General features: G+C 40.5%; 1 protein-coding gene across 11 annotated transcripts in view; it reads right to left on the reverse strand.

Moving 5' to 3' along the window:
• Nucleotides 1-1,207: 1,207 nt before the first annotated feature.
• Nucleotides 1,208-21,550, reverse strand: part of SORBS2 (sorbin and SH3 domain containing 2) — a 237,125-nt gene continuing 216,782 nt past the window's right edge. For all 11 annotated transcript variants that reach the window (XM_073017778.1, XM_073017779.1, XM_037994454.2 and 8 more), the window contains 3 exons: nucleotides 10,479-10,528; nucleotides 6,175-6,281; nucleotides 1,208-3,354 (listed from right to left, as the gene is read on the reverse strand). In XM_073017778.1, coding sequence (XP_072873879.1) covers nucleotides 3,293-3,354; nucleotides 6,175-6,281; nucleotides 10,479-10,528 — 219 coding nt within the window. In that variant the 3' untranslated portion in view covers nucleotides 1,208-3,292. The remainder of the gene's footprint in view (nucleotides 3,355-6,174; nucleotides 6,282-10,478; nucleotides 10,529-21,550) is intronic.

The following is a 21,550-nucleotide window of genomic DNA, read 5'->3' on the forward strand; positions in this document are numbered from 1 at the left end:
TCGCTGGTCGGGCTGCAGCAGCTGACCAGCACCAATCGTCTGGCACTCCCCAGTGAGATGAACCCAGTACCTCAGTTGAAAATGCAGAAATCACCGGTCTTCTGTGTCGCTCGCGCTGGGAGTTGGAGACTGGAGCTGTTCCTATTCGGCCATCTTGCTCCGCCCCCTTTTTTTTTTATGCCTGTCTTTACTATCTCTTAATCCCATCATCTTCGTAAGCGGAGGAGGATGTATGTCGCCTCAGGACCCTGTGATGATAGTGTTAACTGCACAAATTGGGTGTAGAGCATGTGTCCTTGAACAATATGAAATCTGGGCGCCTTGAATACAGAACAGGATAACAGCAATGTTCGGGGAACAAGGGAGATAACCTTAAACTCTGACTTCCAGTGAGCCGGGCGGAACAGAGCCATATTTCTCTTCTTTCAAAAGCAAATAGGAGAAATACTGCTGAATTCTTTTTCTCAGCCAGGAACATCCCTGAGAAAGAGAATGGCCCCAAGGGTAGGCCTCTGAAATGGCCGCTTTGGGGGTGGCTGTCTTTTACGGTCGAAGATGAAGGGATGAAATAAGCCCCGGTCTCCTGTAGTGCTCCCAGGATTATTAGGATGAGGAAATTCCCACCTAATAAATTTTGGTCAGACAGGTTGTCTGCTCTCAAACTCTGTCTCCTGATAAGATGTTATCAATGACAATGCCTGAAACTTCATTAGCAATTTTAATTTCGCCCCATCCTGTGGTCCTGTGATCTCACCCTACCTCCATTTGCTTTGTGATATTTTATTACCTTGTGAAGCATGTGAGCTCTGTGACCCATATGCTGTTCATACACTCCCTCCCCTTTTGAAAATCGCTAATAAAAACTTGCTGGTTTTATAGTTCAGGGGCATCACGAACCTGCCAACATCTGATGTCTCCCTCCAGACACCCAGCTTTAAAATTTCTCTCTTTTGTATTCTTTCTCTTTATTTCTCAGATCAGCTGATGCTTAGGGAAATAGAAAAGAACCCACATTGAATATCGGGGGTGGGATTTCCCCCGATAGGTGGGTTTAAAAATATTTCTTCTCTGAGCTGATGCTGACACACCTTTTCTCCATTTTTGTGTTAAAAGAACACACAACAAAATGCATTTTCTCTTTAGTTTAACAAGTTGGAATAAAATACACGATTTATATAAAGATAAATGTCAAGAAGAAAAACCGAAGTATACTTCCAAGCAAAATTTATTAGATGTCTATTCAAGAAAAACACAATGACCTTTGCTTGTAAGAATTCAAAGTCAATTACCTGGAAGCCAGGTATGAATTTTTTTTCCTTTTAAAATCAGATACAGAGAGTAGAAACAGTAATTGTTCTTAAATATGACAGGCAACAGATATTGAAGTCTTTTCTCATAAATGGCATCAAAGAGAATTATTCATTTATCAGCAAAGCTGCATGCAGTTGACTTAATTTCAAACCTGAAGCCTTTAAAATATGAAGCTGGTTGTGAACTTGACAGAAATCAAGGTAGCCTACTCAATGATGTTGCTTTACCTTCTTCCTAATGAAATTCCCTTGTCATCAGTCAGTAGATATGTACATTTCAGTTTGGCTTCTACGATCTTTTAACTTCATAGATTTTTGCATAAATGCTATCTGACAGAATCACATTATCTAGGGGTGCTTGTGATCTGTGAGATAGGGAGAGGCTAGTCTGCTGAAAGTGTTGTCGCAGGATAAAGACCAAATTAGGAAACTCCCCTGTTTTCTCAACAACTAAACTAAATATTCTGTACAAAAAAAGAGCAAACATATGTACAAAATTCTAAAGACTACGTACATTGTGAAAAGATCAATCACTGTCCACGAAAGAAATGCCATAAAAAGTTTTATCTATAAGGTGCTCAAGATCCAAAGATGAATAGTTCTTATGCAAAGTCATAAGAAATACAAAGCTAGTTCTTGGAGTATGTGTAATTCAGGCACTGTGAACTATATTAAACCTTCCAGGTCCCAACATCATTTTGTAAATTTCTGCTTCAGGGCAGAAAATAAAACCTGAATGATTTAACATTGTTTCTAAAAAGTGCCTAATTTATTCCTAGGAAATATTTTACACACACCAGGAAAATCAGGCTCAACATATTCCTGTCCTCAAATGTAGCCAGGATTCTGAGTTCCATAGAAGAAAAATAATTATTATAGTAAAAATAATTGTATTAATCATAATCCTTGCTAAAACCAACTTTAATACTTGTGATGCTTCTGTACTCTATTTCTATAAAATAATGTGTGAGATTCTATTACATTTCCATAAAATGTACAACATCGCATATGGATTATATGTTCTCATACAATCTCAAATGTGTATGTGTACACACAGTGAAATCTTACCTACTAGTATTGCTTACAGATACTTTCAAGTGTCTATGTTAGAATAATTCTTTGCACCTCTCACTAACACTGCTTTTACTTACATTTTTTCAGATAAATAAAACACTAAGAGCTCATTGTTCATGATGCTGATCATTACATTTTAATATAAAATAGCGATGCAACTTTACAACACAATAGTTTTTCCCTGTAGTCTAGCTCAGCCTCTTGTACTGTCATGATTATTACTGAAGGCTCTTATTCATTTACTGTTTGCACTTCTAAAAAGTGCAAAAAATTTGCAGAAAAAGACTCCTATTTGAAAACTTACATTCAATCAACAAAATCACACTCATCCAAATTAACTTTCCTCCTCTTGCTTTAAAGGTGGTAATCACTGTGCATATTACAACATGTATGTGCAGGCAAACACTAGCTAAAGTACAGTTACAGCTGTCATATTGTGTAAACCAAGACACTAGGCAAACTTGTGAAAAGAATATACACTGCCAAGCTAAGAATGTGAAAACGCAAACCACAGCATTTCCCAATAAACAATTTTCTGGTCGTCTTTGGGGAGAACATCGCCTGGGGGGAGGTGTTGAAATAGCCCCCTGGAGACACTTTTTTTTTTTTTTGCCTCAAATATTTGACCATTTTTAAGTATCATGATTTTCTTTCTGATCCCACATTTTGACGTGTCAAAGCTTAGAGCAGGAAGTAGGAATCCACACTTTCACGGAGGGGGCCAGCCTGCCATGTCGCCCCCAGGCTCACAGCAGCGGCGGTTACTCTGCTGGTGGTTTGGTGGCAGGTGGAGATGGTGACGGTGCATTGGAAACCGTAAGGCATGACGACGGGAGGCCTGCAGGGTGTTTCAGGCGTTGACGCAGGTGCGTGGCTGGCAGGTGGCCTACAGAAGGAGGGAGAGCGATTCACAGCCTCTTGACGTAGTTTCCGGGGAAAGTACCAAAGAATTTGGTTCTTCTTGAGGTCCCTGAAAACAGAAGTGAGTAATGAAAGGGGGGTAACAACAATATCGGTTCATACACATGGGCTTGAATACTTCGCATTTACAAGGCCTCGCGAAGACAGCAAGTCCCAAGGGGTTTGGAAAAGAAGGTAGGCAACTCACGTGAAGCCCATAGGCAGACAAAATAAGCAGTTTTAGTTGGCTGCCTGACGCTGTCACTGCCCCTCCAGCATAAAAAATGCACTGCCATCATGGCACCCTAGGCAGAAATGCTGAGCCTCCCAATCTGAAGGGAAAGAGCCTTGCTGAGGAGGTGGGCAGAGGAGCTCAGTCACCAAGGCTGCCACACCAGAGCGGGGAGCGAGGGATCAAGGCGAGGCTGACAGGTGACAGGGTGAGTGGAAAATCCTAAGAGCAAAGCTTCTCAGTGACCAGCAGCCTGCGCAACACAGGTGCGACATGAAGGCATCATCTGCAGGCTGTCACTGTCCAGTTTTATCATCTCATAGAAGATCATGCTCAGTGCCACATCCTTTATTTAAAAACAGCACTGCCAGACTCCATCAAGTATACAATTTTTCAACAATTTACAAATCATTAAAGAAAAAAAAGGATTAAGCACTGTTTGTGTGTGGGAGTTCCATCACTGGCATGATCATGATTTCTAACATGGTGTGTTTAACCACACTCACAAATGGCCATCATCATTATGGTCACCCCTGGTTTCTGGTTCAGAAACTTCTCGTAAAAATTGGTGCGCTAAATTCTTCTTTAGGCAGTGCAGATGGAGCGGATAAGGGTCTCTAAAGCTTCATCTCTCTCCTATATCCTGGCGCATACTGCCTTGGTTTGAGGACTGTTTTTCTTTTTCCTTGTCTAGGCAAGCCATTTTACATTTCTACTACCACCTCCTCCTCCTCCTCCCCCCTCCTTCTCCTCTTCCTCCTTCTCCTTCCCCTCCCCATCCTCCTCCTCCTCCCCCCTCCTCCTCCTCCTCCCCCCTCCTCCTCCTCTTCCTCCTCCTTTTCCTCTTCCTCCTCCTCCTTCCCCTCCTCCTCTTTCTTCCTCCTCCTCCTCTTCCTCCTCCTCTTCCTCCTCCTCTTCCTCCTCCTCTTCCTCCTCCTTTTCCTCTTCCTCCTCCTCCTCCCCCCTCCTCCTACTCTTCCTCCTCCTCCTTCTCCTTCCCCTCCCCATCCTCCTCCTCCTCCCCCCTCCTCCTACTCTTCCTCCTCCTCCTTCTCCTTCCCCTCCCCATCCTCCTCCTCCTCCCCCCTCCTCCTCTTTCTTCCTCCTCCTCCTCTTCCTCCTCCTTTTCCTCTTCCTCCTATTCCTCCTCCTCCTCTTCCTCCTCCTCTTCCTCCTCCTCTTCCTCCTCCTTTTCCTCTTCCTCCTCCTCCTCCCCCCTCCTCCTACTCTTCCTCCTCCTTCTCCTCTTCCTCCTCCTCCTTCTCATTCCCCTCCCCATCCTCCTCCTCCTCCCCCTCCTCCTCTTTCTTCCTCCTCCTCCTCTTCCTCCTCCTCTTCCTCCTCCTCTTCCTCCTCCTCTTCCTCCTCCTTTTCCTCTTCCTCCTCCTCCTCCTACTCTTCCTCCTCCTTCTCCTCTTCCTCCTCCTCCTTCTCCTTCCCCTCCCCATCCTCCTCCTCCTCCCCCCTCCTCCTACTCTTCCTCCTCCTCCTCCTTCCTCCTCCTCTTTCTTCCTCCTCCTTTTCTTCCTCCTCTTCCTTCTCCTTTTCCTCTTCCTCCTCCTCCCCCTTCTTCTTTTTTTTTTGAGATGGAGTTTCGCTCTTGTCGCCCAGGCTGGAGTGCAATGGCATTATCTTGGCTCACTGCAACCTCCCCCTCCCGGGTTCAAGTGATTCTCCTGCCTCAGCCTCCTGAGTGGCTGAGATTACAGGCACCCACCACCATGCCTGGCTAATTTTTGTGTTTTTGGTAGAGACGGGGTTTCGCCATGTTGGCCAGGCTGGCCTTGAACTCATGGCCTCAGGTAATCCACCTGTCTCGGCCTCCCAAAGTGCTGGAATTACAAGCATGAGCCACTGTGCCCGGCCAATGACTATTTTCTAGGTTTTTCTCATGGTCTTTTGGTCTTTTAATGGAAATAAAATAAGAGGCTTGTGGCTGCACCATGGCCTCAATTCTTTCATGATTTTGCCACGGATGGATGTCTAGAGTGAGCCCTCCTCTCCTCTCACCTTTCCGCTCTTGCATTCTCTGCCCCGCCACCTGTGTTTCCTTTTCACCTCTCTCTGTGTCCCAGTGTAAAATACTTTCGTTGACAAATGTTTTGTCAGAAGACCGCTCGTCTTTTTTTTTCTTTTTAGGATGGGAAAAAGGAAGTTGCCTTTTACATAGGAAGATGGAACTTCTCTCTGCTTCCATCACGAACCAGAGCTAAGGTGAGTCACTGAATGTTCGGGCATCTACGTCAGACCTAGGAAATGGGGGAGTTGTTCACTTAATCTCACTCCCTCTGAAATTAGATTAACACTGTGGACAACTAACATTTTCTACAGCACGGAGCATTGATATTTCTCTTCTGGTGACTGTTGTTGTTGTTCTCAGATCTCAATCTTTCCTGGTTTCTGCTATTTAAAGAAATTTTCTTCTCTCAGTTGACTTGGAAATAAAGCTCGCAGAAAATCACATGTAGCTAAAGTAGTGACTACTAAACTATATTAAAAATGCAATAGCCTTGGGATTACATTGTGCATATGAATATCTGAACGATCAAAGGCATTACGAATTCGAAGGAAGTTTGGCTATCACAGCAAACCATGCAAGTGAGCAAAGGCAAGCAAATTACAAAATACCGCAGGTGCCTGAAGAAGAAGCGCACGTACCCACAAACCAGCCGTCATCGCACTTCTCCATCACATCGATTACATCACTTTCTCTGAGCTCCAGCTCGTCTTCGTTCCTAGGAGTATAGTTATACAGAGCCTGAAACCTTAAACAGGACAAGGGAAGATGTTTAAAAACACGTGGACACCTTCATGACATATAGAAGATAGACAATATTCATTCTTCCTTTAACATTCCTATTCTTAACATTCTATTGGGTGGTACAAGCCTGGTAAACACGTAAATAGCAATTTGTTGGGTGGTACAAGCCTGGTAAGAGTGTAAATAGCATTCTATTTGGTGGTGCAAGCCTGGTAAGCATGTCAATAACATTTTTTTGGGTGGTACAAGCCTGGTAAACATGTAAATAGCATTCTGTTGGATGGTACAAGCCTTGTAAGCATGAAAATAGCGATATTTAGATCTTCACAGGCATTAGAACACTCTAACAACATTTTGAAACTCACGAGGAATATCCATGAAAATTGTAACATTCATAAATTGGGTTAAAATATGTTAACATTTGTAAGTCAGACCCGCATTTGAATGGTCCAGCCATCTAATGTCTATCATTCAGACATTATAGTACAAAATATAAAATAAGAGATATTTGTATTATTTAACTGTTTAAAAACAAGAAGAAATCACAGTTTTAGCTAGCCATAATCAGAAGCAAATAATGGGGGCTTGAGAATTGAATTTTCAAAGGTTCTAAATGGAGATAGACGAAATGTCTCAGCCTTGTCTTTTAAATCACTCTATGTGAATTACTATACAAAGGAAAATTATTATTTTTTTCCAAGAGGAATTCTTTAGATCAGTTTAATGTTATAGTTTGGATCAGTGTTTTCTGAGAGTTGGAAAATTTGATGTAATTAGCCTATGAAGTTGAGTAGATGTATTCTATAAGCAGTTATTACTGAGTCAATTTCAAGCAGATTATAGACATAAGTCTCTTTTTAAAATGAGTCCCAGAAAAATTGTATTTGATTTTCAAACTCTCTCTTGAAATAATTTTATATAAAAAAGAATTATTTATAGAATGCTACCACTTTCCTTTCCCTGCCTGAATTCTTTGACAGCATATACTGTGGAGAAATCGATCAATAATGAATTCAGACACTGAATTTGTGGTAAGAAAATACCATGCATTATAATAAACAGTAACATGGACTGGTGTTTTTGGAAAATGAAGGCAGAAATTACTGTAGCTGAGAAGGTCATGAAGAATTTGATAGACAGTTAGCACGAAAACTTCTTCATAATAGTACTAAAACATTACCAGTACTGTGAGCGAGACTTTTAAAAATCAGGAATCTGTTTCTGCTGCTTTTTGTAACAGCGATGTCATTCTGCTAATGTGAGAAAATAATAACCACATTCTAGGGCATTTTAGATTTTTTCATGCCAACTTTAAAAAGTTGATAATCTTGACTACTGCTCCGGAACAAGAATGATTTATTTTTAATTACTTTATGAATCAGAAAATAATATTTTGGTAGAACAAAACTATTCTATCATTTAAACGCAAATCTTATGTCATTAATAAGCAACAGTGACCCACTGGCTTCCCCCCAGTTCATCCACCATTTGGATTGGGGGAGCTGGATAGAGTTGACTTCAGGGGGTGCCCAGCACCATCCCCTAGAAAAGACTGTTTTCCCTGGCCTGGCACCAAAGCCTGAAATGTCAACATTAGAGGCTTCGTCCACTGTTAAAACTTCATCCTTCCAGTGGACCTGATAGCCACTCACATTCTTTTGAGTATGGGCTTCTGAGGCGTTTTCTTGAGAAAGGGGTTTGTGATTGTGGGGAAGGGCAGAGAAAGGCAGCTGGCAGCCCAGGGCAGTGGCCAAAAAGGCAGGCAGGTGTGGAATACACAAACGTCACCTGACTGGGATGTTTGCATGTGGCCAGCTTGAGTAGGGGCAGTCCATTTATTTTGTTGTTTGTGTTAAGAATTTGACTTGGAGGCTGCTCAGGTGAACGGGTGGTTTCTTTTGTGTGTCTGTGTGGAAAGTTCACGGTCCCTTTTCTGATTTCACATTTGAGAGAGACGGTCGTCCCCGGGCTGCTGTGTTGGTCGATATACACAACACTTCTTACTTTGGGGAAACTGATTCTTTTATTGAGCTTCTCAGGCTTGAATCCTGCCCAGGCTCATCTCCAACCACTGATGGAGACCGGTGACCTAAGGCTGCAAACCGCAGCTGCCGGAAAGAATCTCAAGGTCTCAGAGCTAATGCAACAAAATTGGCACGGACTCCTGCTTCATTTGTGTTTGATGAAAGCCAGCGTGTTTGTCCACGTGTATTTACCATTCTGGTTTAATTAGTCCACAAAAACAAAAACAAAACAAAAGAAAAGCCACGGAGTTTTATGAAAACACAAACACACCTTCAGGAAATCCTCCTGCCTCTACTGGCTTTCAGAGTCAGTGCTGCACAACAGGAAATGAAGTTGAATCCAATGTGAATAAATGCTGTTCTGAAAGATGTGTTGGTGAGGTGAATGACGGTGGTGGGGTAAGGATGCCTCAAAAAGAAAGGTGTCTTTTAAACCGGAAATGCTGACCCAGACTGGAAGCCCTCTCTAACCTGCAATGTTTTCTAGAACATATTTCACTAAAGCTCTTGATTGTAGTGACATAACATTATGTTCCTACTTTTGCTCAAAACTTATTTTTAAATGACAGCAACTAAGCAACACCCTAAAATCCCACTAATTCAGGCTATAATCAAATATAAATTTAATAAACAATGTTTTCTAATGTACAAATCAGGACTTTGAAAATGTAACGTATCTTTCATTCACAGACACTTTAAAAGCTGTTTAGTATAACATGCTGGTAATGTAATAAACCTAAACAGCGCTGGAATTTATTTTTTATAATGTGAGCTTATCATCGTTTGGGTAAATATGAGAACAAAAAAAAACTTTAGAATTACAAGTTGTATTTAGTATTTTCCAATTAAGCAATCTTTTTGTTTGTTTGTTTGAGGCAGGGTCTTGCTCTGTTGCCCAGGCTGGAGTGCAGGGCCATAATCACGGCTCACTGTAGCCTTGACCTCCCTGGCTCAAGTGATCTTCCCACCTCAGCCTACTGAGCAGCTGGGACTACAGGCACAGGCCATCACGCCTGACAACTTTTTATTTTTGTAGAGACGGTGTTTTGCTATGTTGTCCAGGCTGGTCTTGAACTCCTGGGCTTTGGCCTTCCAAAGCGCTGGGATCATAGGCATAGTGACTGCACCTAACCTTAAGTGAGATTTTAAATGATTATCACTGCTAACCTGTTCTTTCCAAAATACAGACTTTCCCGCAATAAGAACAGCTTTCTGGCTGCACTCTGTGAGAGCCAGTCTCATCCGGAGATGCTTTGTGCTAGGTTTCAGGTCTGTGAGGAGCAAGGAAGGACTTGATGGTGATAAAGGAACCAGACCACATGCCAGGACCTGCCTCAGCGAGGAGGCTGTTGGTAGCCTGTTCTGCTCCAGGCTAGCAGAGTGTGGGCAGCGGGTCAGGATCCCCGGTGTGTGCTCAGATACCGGGGAAAGGGTTAGGTCCATGAGTGAGCCTTCCCAGGGGTGTCGCTCTTGGCTCACAGTACACGGGCAGAGGCCAACAGGCAGTTTTTAACTCCTGAACGTCTCTCAGGGACAAAATGGGCCCGAAAAAGAAACACACAGAGAGAATCTTCAAGACAACGGGTGACACCTTCAGGCTGATTTAACTCATGTATCAGAAAGGAGAAGGAATTTGAAAGGAAAGTTTGAAAAGGCGTTTTCCTGGTGCCGTGGAAGTAGTAGCATGTAACTGAGTAAGAGTGAGTGTTTTAATACTGCCATTTTCAAATGACCCTTCTAAGCATGTCACTTTGGAATGACGGAATGATCACTTTAGGTCTTTTTTACACTTAGGTCCACTTTTACAGTCACCCAGTGGGTGTAGATGTAAGGTTAGAACATGTTCTGTATGTCTTTGAAGCTCCTAGTGACTTGTTACACAGCCAGCAGAGCAGAGAGGGAGACAGAGTTATCCATCTCAGGAATCACTGAAGCATTGGAAAGTTTTCCTAGTGTATCAGTTAAAATCTCAGAGAACTATGGGTTCTTTTAATAATAGTTTCTGATCACTGTCATAAAAGATGGAGAGACTATTATAATTTCTTGTAATTTAGGAGGCCTCATGTTAGTTACTTTGATCTTTCACTTGCAAAGCCATACATCTTACATTTTAGTACAGTTGTCCATTTTGTGGGTCAAGGTTAGTCTCGAATTTAGAAGATAAGAAGAATACTTACGGTTCCCCCCCACCTTGAATATTTTCATGAGTAAACACAGGACGCTGTGGCTGAAATGAAATGATTTTCAATGTAATCAATGTTTAAACTGGTACTAATTAAAAGATAATTTGGATAATGGCATGGTACTTTTCTTGACATTTAATATTTCCTGTTGTAAAAAACCAAGAGGAAGAAAAAAAAAAAAAAACCAAATAAAGGGTTTCTGCAGGATTAATAATTAAAATATTTAAAGGGAGCTTCAAATTAAAGGAAAATAACCAAGGTCAAATGTTTTGAACATGTCTACAATCTAGTCTGCTCAAGCTTTAAGGAAAAGTCAGGGTTTGGTCCCATTGATTTTTCAAAGGCCAGGAATAAGGTAAGAACATAGACAGCAAACCACTGGAATAGGAAATATAGACACCTGCATACAACCTTAATCTCCAGCGTTTTCTCATACAAGCAGAAAATAAACCACATTTAGTTTCACAGCAAAGTATCCACATTCATTCTTTCAACCTCTCCTTCACAGACAACATTTTCACATACAGCACAGAGGAAAATATCAATAGGCAGACATCCCATGCTACATCTGAATTAACATTCTCTGTTCTCAATGTGGAGAAAACACATGCATTTTTAAAAAGAGAAAACAGAACTTTGGAATGCAACGAACAATATCCGGGTAACATGTAACATTTTACCTTAGAAGAGAAACATTGGTAGAAATTTCCAGTGCACTGAACTCTCGAAAGAGTTTCTTTTCTTTTTAAACTAAGCATCAAGACCAGTATCTGTAATAGATACTTATAATATTGGAAATGACAAGCCTTAGCATCCCATATACCCACATTAATATTTTCAATGAATGAAAGTTAACACGTTTGTTGAATATATAAACTCAGTGTAATTTATATTGACTACCTAAACTTTACCTTTTAGGGGAGAAATGCATACAAATCACTCATAATACATTTCAAAAACACTCGCTTCTAAATGACAGCTACAGGGTAAAATCAGAATTTGCGTGGCAATTATATAAGTGACTGTTTGATGACTACTGAATTAGCTATTAGATCCATGTCCTTAGACATTACGACCAGCTCTTAGATTTCCATAGTTACGAGTGGATTACTGATAGGCTGAAATCTCTTCTGCAAATTGTCTATAGAAACCCCACTGGTCCAAGCTCGGATGGATAACTCTGAGGTTCCTCTCAGTCTATGAGTCAATGATTCACCCACTTCCTAAATTCTTTATCCACCCCCTTTCTATCCTACTTGTCTATCTGGCATAAGACTAGGTACTCACAGTACTAAAACTGTAAGCTTTGATTCTGTTAATTGGAAACCTTTATTAACAGTGTTCTTAGAAATTTCACTCAACAGTCTGTGGATAGAATATTTAAAACTAGAGCGCATAAGAATTACAGACACGTATGACTTAAGAGTGTGAAATAGTTTACTCCTGTAAATCAATGTAAGACTACTAATGATGTATCTATTATTAAAATTGGAAGATATTCATATTTTAAGAAAAATTATGACTAACCAATTTTCCAGCTATCTTAAAGATCATTTAATTCAAGATATTATTAAATGAATTTAAATATATAAGATGGCAATTGTAAGTCATTGATAAGCTTGTATCATATTACCTATTTCAAGTTCTCTTCCAATCCAATAAAACTTTATATATGTATACAACTGTTATGCAGAAGTAAGATTTGTATACATCAATTGCCATTAATAGTATTTTGTAATAATTTCCCAGCCTTTGTTTTTTTTTCTCAGTCTTCTTTCTCGTTTTAAATGCCTGCAGAATAATGGTCTCCCACATGTGTCTACATATCACAGTTTTCTTAACCATTCCTCTCTTTTTTTTTGTTTTGAAATTAGAATTGGTCTAGTCTTTTTTTTCACTATCATAAGTAGCAATGCTACACACATTTTCTTATGCAAAGAGCTATTTTCTGCTTTTGAACCATTTTTTAGAATATATTCCCAGGAGTAAAATTTCTGGCCAAAGAGTATGCATTAAAGCCACATGATTTTGAGAATGTACATGTTAGTCACTGAAAAATACTGTTCTCAAAAGTAACTTGAAAATGTCTAATATGCCACACTACATATCATATATCAAGATCGCTACGACTCTTTCCTCGAAATGATCAGCACCATTTGCAGTGTGTAAAAAAGTTATGAATAAGAAAATATTGTTTGTCCTTGTCTTAAGAGAAAATGTTGTGTAAAGTATATTTCATTATGCTCTAAAATTGGTATCCCTGTTTTCACACATTCAAACCATTTTAATATTTTAAAATTGAGTGAAAGTTTAAACTTCTACATCACGATATCCAATGCTTTGTAAAACTGGTTAGTTTCGTTTCATTGCTCTTTTGTTAAAATGCGAATACCACTTTAAAAATCAAATTGTTCATTAATATAAAATAATAAACTTTTAAAGTCTGTATATCCTTTTTTAGTTAGCATCATCATAATTCTACTAGTTTAATTCCTTTAACTCAACCCACCTCATCAATCATTTAAATGAACTGTCCCTTGACCATTATGAAAATTTGGTGATTGCTGCAAACGTGCAACTTCCTGGATCCCACGTCCATGGCTGGAGAACATATGTTCGTATGTGGCAGCCAGCACTGTCCTTGCCTTTTTTTTTTTTTTTTTTTGAGATGGAGTCTTGCTCTGTCACCAGGCTGGAGTTCAGTGGCGTGATTTCGGCTCACTGCAATCTCTGCCTCCCGGGTTCAGCGATTCTCCCTCCTCAATCTCCTGAATAGCTGGGACTATTTTTATATGCACCACCATGCCCGGCTAATTTTTGTATTTTTAGTAGAGACAGGGTTTCACCATGTTAGCCAGGATGGTCTCGATCTCCTGACCTTGTGATCCACCCACCTCGGCCTCCCAAAATGCTGGGATTACAGCATGAGCCACCGCGCCCGGCCCCCGTCCTTGCTTTTACCTGTTTCCCAATATCTCTTTTCCCTTCCTTCATATCTTTCAAACCCTGCCCCTCGTTTTACCCACAAATCATCAGTTTTCTATACTGTTCACATCCTGAGGGCAGACTCAATCAAGACTTCTCTTAGCAGAGAAATTGTGTGTGTCTTACAATGGCGAGTTTTAGAACTTTTCAAAGCTTGCCTTTAACAAGAATCACCTCCATGTTAATGTGGATAACCAGGAGACAGTTCTGAGGAAAGCTGACCAATTGCAGTACTTGAAATAGTTTATTTTTGAAGCATGTGACTAGTATGGAATGAGTAGCACGAACAGTTATCTATGTCAGCTCATCTGTGTCCTTCTGTTTTGGGCGTTAACCACCATGTAACCTTGGGGGTGCCTCAGCTTCCCTATCTCTGAAATCAATGAGTTGGACAAGATGATGGTTAATCGGGTCCCCTCAGGGATTCCATGAAGGACACACATTTCCACAGATATATTTTCTCTGCTGTGTAAAGGTGTCCATCATCAGCTTTACACAGATGGCTGGGACACTGACATTGATTGGTTAATTCTCATGTGTCTCGGTCATGTAAAAAAAAAAAAAATGGCTGCAATTCTCTCCATTTTGCAGATTAGTAAATCAAAACCCAAAGATACTGGATAATTTCTTAATATGACAAATAGGTAAAAAACAACAACAAAAAGAAACAAAATGGTAATTTTGATGTGCACTCTTCATTGCATGAAAGATTACTATGCTGGACTAGTCGGCCTAGCTTGGCTGAAATCAGCCTCTTACTGTTGACGCTGAGGTAGGTGCAAATGTCCTATAAGGTTATGTAAATAGATTATCTGAGGAGACAATCTTTCGCCCTTTCCCCATGGCGGTGTCACGCAAATGTGCAAGTCCCTTAAGGAAAGATTTGTAATGCATCTGCACTCTGTTGCCACCTAGTGGTGAGCAGTGGCAGCAACAAGCTGAGAGTTGTTTCTGCTTTATCCACCCCTTTTTATCCAAGTTCCCAAGGCTGGATTCATTTTAAAAGCCTATTTTAAAGGCCACAGAGTGATGTGGAATAGATAGTCATCTGTTTTTCTAACCATGTTCTTCCCTTCCCACGTTTTGCATTCTTGAGAAAGAATCCCTTGTAAGCCACCAGCATTTTTGGTCCGTGTCCATTTCTATTTTGACTATCTGTGCAGGCATTTCCATTTCTCCTAACTTCTTAGCAGTTTTAAGATAAATATAGAACGATATACATTTGTGAAATTCAGAGAGGCTTACATGAGCCTAACCTAGAAAGATGGCTTTCAACTGACACATTACAATCGTGGTGTCGGACATTTTGAGCAAGAATTATATTACGCTTATATTTCCTTGATAAATCTTAAGAGTAGAATAACAGAAAATCCAATGAAGCATGCTGCTGTTTTCTTGGTATCTTAAATATGTATTTTTTTTCTGTAGCCCTAAATATGTAAGTTTTTTCTGTAGCTATTTTTTAATGTTGTCAAAAACAGATACAAAAGAGACAAGTTTTAAACACATGCTAATTTCCAAAGCTAGAACCAATCACAAGTTACTGTTCATAAGGAAGCTGGTTTGAAATATCATAGAGTCTGTAACATCAGTAAAATATATACTTTCCTATCTTAGTGAGCTACAGTCTGTTGAAAAGCTGTCTAATTTATCAAAGCTTCTGCAGTTATCTCTGGAGGATTAGCTATATTTAGTATCAAATAATTCTTAAATAAGGATTGACTGTTACTTTAAACATGAATGCAGAAAAATCTCTGAAAGCAATATAAGCAGTGCTAAAGTGTTTTGCCATTTCTTTCATAAAATATTAGTTGTACTTGCCAACTAGAATTAGATGAAATTCTCCTAATAATACCACATTTATATTTAGAGAGGCTTATTTTTCCTTCTTAAATTATGAAGGTAAAACACAACTTTGCACAAATCTAAAAAATAGAATATTTATGGTTCACACAAACACGTGTAATCTGACATACAAATACATAATGTAAAAATCACACACACACACACAAAATCTAAAGGGGAACGAAAGCATACCATCTCATGGACCCATAGGAAATTTATAGATGGGTGCTCTTCATTGCAAAGAAGCTTATTTTGCTTTGGCTCTGGAGGCCATTAGGGGGAGTCTAAGAGTCTCTACAAATTGGCATTCCTCTCTCTATGACAACACAAAACTCTGCCTCAGCAACAAAATGAGGTCTTTCTATGCAATGCAAAAAGCACAAAGTGGCATAAATGCAGAATAATATCCACTTTTTTTAGAAATGAAAAATGAAGGCTTCTTTGAAATCAAGCCCTTGAGAACTTGAAATGCAAAGCATAGGTGTGTGATAGACCAGTTAAGGTTGAATCAGGGTCCATTAAAACAGAAATGAGGAAAGGAATCCTGACTTACGTCTAGATGAAAATTTCCGAACTCCTTGGCTGCATTCCGTAGAATTGATAGTAAGTACCGTTTAGAGTCCATGTATTTTAAAGTACTGTAGAAATTGCAGAACTAAGTAGCTAAGGGAAAGTAATCTGACCTTTAAGTTCAATCAAAGCTGGCAAGAAATGGGAAGTGGGTAGAATCCAGGGAGCAGTCTGGGGAGAAAGGCAGACTGAGAGAATGTAGTGCACATCACCAGAGAAAAGAAGACGTTAGACAAGCATCATGGATTTAAAAAAATCCAAATTGAACGACACAGAAGCAAACATGGCCAGAAGTGTGTGAGTTCAGCTCTGTATATTCCTGGCAACAGTTTTGTTCTTTGCAGGAGAAACGGTGACTAGAAAGTAGTGATTTAGTGTAGAACCATGAGACAGATGTAGACAACAACACACATGACGCCCTTATCTGTAGAGCAGAGACTCTGACCATGTCTTTGTGGATTTTGGAAACCTCCCACACACCTAAAAGGGAAGCACATCACCAGGTGGCCACTTCATCTCCAGGGTGTCTCCAGCCTTACTTTAAGGCCAGTTCACAGCCAAGACAACTGAGGAAGAGCCAACCCCCGAGGCGGGGGTGGCCAGGATGTCTGCCACGAGGTGGGGGCATGCTGACCCTACCCTGTGGGAAGCGCTGAGCCCTCTGACAGGCGAGCCGCAGAATCTCCTAGACATCACTGGGCTACGAGGAGGCTTACCCAGGACACATGTCTCGCTTTTTAGGTCAGCCTGGAAAATGTATAAGAAGTTAGTTAGTTCTCATCTTCATCACGCAGCCTTTAGGAGGAGCTTTCCTGGCATGTTTGTTCCATGCACACACAGCACGCCAGACTCCTGACATGAGGAACAATGGCAGAGCAGGAAGGGTCAACAGCTCCTCCAGCTGCTTATACAGTTTCCACACCACAGGCACCAGCTGCTGTCTTAACATGGGACCCACAGGCATGGCAGAAAAAGGTTCATAGAGGAAAATTGGCATAGGGAAGAGGCTAAGAACATATAAGAAATGCTATATATATAATATATATCTATATTATATATATATATATACACATACACACACCTTTTTTTTTTTTTTTTTTTTTTTTTTTTGAGATGGAGTCAGGCTCTGTTGCCCAGGCTGGAGTGCAATGGCACAGTCTCGGTTCACTGCAACCTCTGTCTCCCTGGGTTCAAGTGATTCTCATCTCAGCCTTCCGAGTACCTGGGATTACAGGCACCCGCCACCATGCCCGGCCAATTTTTGTATTTTTATTAGAGACAGGGTATCACCATGTTGGTCAGGCTGGTCTCAAACTTCTGAACTCAAGTTATCTGCCCGCCTTGGCCTCCCAAAGTGCTGGCATTACAGGTATGAGCCACTGCGCCCAGCCAAGGAATGTTATGTCTTTCATAGAATGCTTAGCAATTGGGTCCAAGATGCTTTCAAACCTGACCTGCTTTTTCATGCTTATTGAAGGGATGCAAGGTGAGATACAGGAGAATTTGGCCTAATGCCCATCAAATTTCATGGACTGTATCAGACATTTGTTGGAGGCAAAATTTTCTAGCAAACACATCAGAAGAAAGTAAGGCCTTTTTGGGGGGAAACATGGTGAAATATGATGAAATACTGAAGTGCCCAGCCTGCGGGCTGGCCTGTTTCGGTGTTTTTCTTTTCAGAGTAAGATCTTTCATATGACAGTGAGTAAGCTGACCTCCTTGTGTGCAGGTTTTATTTTCCTTCCAATAGCGGACAGGATCTGGCAGTGCACTGCCTGGTATTTGATCTGGCTTAAGAGAACTTTAGGAGGAATAAAACATGCTTAAATAAAAGCATGTGGTTTTCTCAACTCTCATTTAGAAAAGTTTTCCTAATTCTCAGTAATGATTGACCTCAGATCCCCAGCCTCTGGAGATGAAATGTGTTTGGCACTGTTGCTTAAGTGTCATGGCAGACAATGCTTGATGCTCTCCAAACCCATTCTCTTCTTGGTCCTCAGTAATGGGGCCATTCTGGATAAAGACCACATTTCCTGAGTTGTAGCTGGATGTGCTCATGTCATAAGCTAGGACTGAGGGGATATATGCAATTTCTGGGACATGGCCTTCAAGGCAGAAGGTGTAATCTCCCATCTTTTCTCCTTCCTGTTGGTTCATGCGAGAAGGGAACTGCTCGAGCTGCCACCTGGGACCCGTAGTGGAAGCTTCTCTCTGTGGATGGCGATGAGCCAACATCAAATGGAACCTCCTGGGTTCTCTGATGACTGTGGGGCCACCATACCAGTCCCTTCATTTATGTGTAAGAGCAACATATTTCTACCTAGTTTAAGCTACAATTATTTTGAGTTTTCTAGAACTGTGCCTACCCCAGTCTTGACTAATCAGGGGTTCAATACATATCAGAGCTCTTAAAGAAAAAAAAACCCCTTTAGCTATTAGAATGATGTGGATAATAACAGCTGGAAAGAGCATGGGAACATATTAGGAACAATCAGGGGCTGATTTTATGTTGAAAACTGTGCCCCAGGGATCCCCTTCTGACGGGATTGCCTTAGGGTGATGTGACTTCCTTGTGGGACCACAACCACTGAGTTATTTGGAAGAAACCCGAGGAAGAGCCTCTCACTCTCCTCATAGAGCTTCTGCTGCAGCTTGAGGCCACATGCGGCAAGTCTCTTGCAAAATAGTCTCTTGGATGGAAATGGAGGCTCAGCTTATAGAGAGGCTGAGATTTATACTTTTTTTTTTTTTTTTTGAGACGGAGTCTCGCTCTGTCGCCAGGCTGGAGTGCGGTGGCACCGTCTTGGCTCACTGCAAGCTCCACCTCCCGGGTTCAAGCAATTCTCTGCCTCAGCCTTCCAAGTAGCTGGGATTACAGGCACCTGTCACCACACCTGGCTAATTTTTGTATTTTTAGTAGAGACGGTGTTTCACCATCTTGGCAAGACTGGTCTTGAACTCCTGACTTTGTGATCCACCCACCTCGGCCTCTCAAAGTGCTGGGATTATAGGCATGAGCCACCGTGCCCAACTGATTTATACTACTTTTTGTTATAAAAAATCATTATTTAAAAAGCAGATGCTCAAAAGACTGGGGGAAATATTGGATTCAGATTTACACACTAAACATAATTTATATATCTTTCAGTCATCTGTAAGCTATAAAGTGGTAGTAACTTTTATGTTTATGGAAGATTTTGGATTGCATTTACTTTTATGGAGATTTTCATTGTCTTAGAAAACACTTTAAAAGAAGGAAATCGCACTGACTTAACCAAACAATGGTTGACAGGGGTTGATAAAAATGTTATTACAATGATTTCATGCATGCTACACTATGTCTATTAAAACATTACTAAAAGTTTATTTTCTCTTTGCTTTCAGTACTAGGTTATTTCTTTTCTTTACAATGAGCACCAGCATTCTTGAAATGGAAGAAATAAAAAGGCTTCAGACTCAGACTGGCACAGTAACCGGGTCAGATGTGGAATTAAACTATAATGGCCTAAAATTTCGAGTTGATTCAATTTGTACGTAAATTTACAAGCACAAATAACTTCAGTGAATATATTCTTTCAATGACTACAAAATAGATTTATAAGGTTTAAAAAAACTCAGTGGGAGTTTCAAAAATCAAGATTTGTTCCTAAATAGGAGATAAAATAGAGAAAAACCACTTGGATTTGCTGGAGTTAGACGTATTTCATGTGGTTATTAAAATATTCTTTTAAAACATGGTTATTGTGAATACCTCCATTCTCTCACGTCATTCTGCAAACAACTGAAACCTAAAGAATATAGGAGAGGAATTTGGTTCTTGCAGAAGAGTAAACCTTTTAAAATTCCAGCTTTGTCCTGATGCTACAATAGTGTGTCCTCCATCTTTCTAAATTAGATAACTCGGATTCTAAGGCTATTTTCCCTCTTATTGATTAAGCTTAAAAACCGAAGAACAAGTTAAAAAAAAAGACAAGAAATACACATGTTGGCCTTAAAAATAAAACCACGGAAAGAAGAGGAAAGAAGAGAAATTCTTAGCCTTGGGCATCATATAAAGTGGCATTATTTAAAACATTTCCTAATTATTTTCTGCCAGCTAAGGAAAAAACCTCAAAGAGCAAAAAGCAATTAAAGTGTTTCATTTTTTACAAAATTCCTTTCACGCCTAACAGGAGCACGTAGACAGACTATGTCAGCGAACGGGTTTGGTGACAGTGATTTTGCGATTGCATAAATGGCACTTCCTGATACAGAACCTTAGCTGCATCAGAGTCCTAAATTTTTACTTTCAATTCAAAAGATTGAATGTGAGGGTGAGTTATTATTTGACGTCTGTCACCTTTTTTCCAAAGGAAAATGTTTTAGGATCATTCTGAACATAGGAGGAAAACATTTCAGTGATGGACTAATTTCATGCTGTGGTTGTCATTAAATCTCTTTCCAAGGCCAGTCATTAATTTTGTTAAAATAATTTTTTTAAATGGTATCTTAAGGTAAAATACCAGCGGAACTGTCAGCCTGCAAGTCTCAGAGATGGATGCTTTGTGAAGTGCTACGAAAGGACGATCCTTCCCACCTCCTCATGAATTTACGTCACTTTTGTGGAGGAACAAGGTTCAAGATAGTCAATGACAAAGATCATCCCGTCTCCAGGCTCTGCTGAACCTGCCGATGGGTGGGAAATGAAGGGAGACAATGAGTCCACGGAGAGGTGATGGAGAATGACAGGTACTGAGCTGAGATGCCTTTGAATGTGATGGTTCTGATGCTGATGGTTAACTAAAACAAGTCTAATCATTACTTTTTATGAGGATATAAATTTTACTTTGTTTTTCTCCTCAATCTGGCTATAGCTGCTATGCAAATATATCTTTTAAATGTTTGGATAGAGGCCATGCCAATGATGTTAAACGTTAGCAATCAGTATTCATATAACTTCGTAGGTCTTGTGAGAGGGCACAAATCTGAGTGCATACATCTTACTAAGTAAGCTCATTGAAGACATGCAATAAACCACACTCAAGATGCAGTTACCTTTAATTTTGGTGGGTTGATCTCCTGTTGATAAGAATATTTAGGGAGGAGAGGAGGTGAGCAGGGCTGAGAAAGTGTAGAGTCCAGGTCAGAAACAGAGGCGAAGAGAGCATGAAATGGAGGGGAGGAAAGCAGCTGGCTGGGAAAGGGGGTGGTTGCTCGCTCTCCTGAAGAAAATGACGGCGGCTTCAATATCGAGGAAAGATAAGAGGCGATTATGCTTGTCTCAGAACGAGGTTACATGGTCTTTACAGAACATCCTCTCAACTTTGATCATTTTAAAGTTACCAATAACCTTGGGAAGTTATATTTATGACAGTTTTTTTGCTTTGAAACCACTAACTTCCTCTTTTGAATTTGATCCAAAATCCCCAGTGGGTATGATCAGTGTAATTTTTTGGATGTGTATAGCTGGAGATAGAAACACCTACATTCTATCTTTTTATCATACGTTTATATGATGGCTCCTTCTAAAAGTGAAGGAAAAAAGTATTTAAAACCCTGCAACGACGGTAACTTGTGTGTAAAGTAGGTCGTCAACTATCAATAGTCAGTTTGTCACAAATCTGGGGAAACCGTGTCCCCGCGTGCAGGGTGTGAGCTGGGGCTGGGATGAGCCGGCCTGGGGGACT

Source organism: Chlorocebus sabaeus, chromosome 7 (genome assembly GCF_047675955.1).
Source record: "Chlorocebus sabaeus isolate Y175 chromosome 7, mChlSab1.0.hap1, whole genome shotgun sequence".
Classification (NCBI taxonomy): Eukaryota; Metazoa; Chordata; class Mammalia; order Primates; family Cercopithecidae; genus Chlorocebus; species Chlorocebus sabaeus.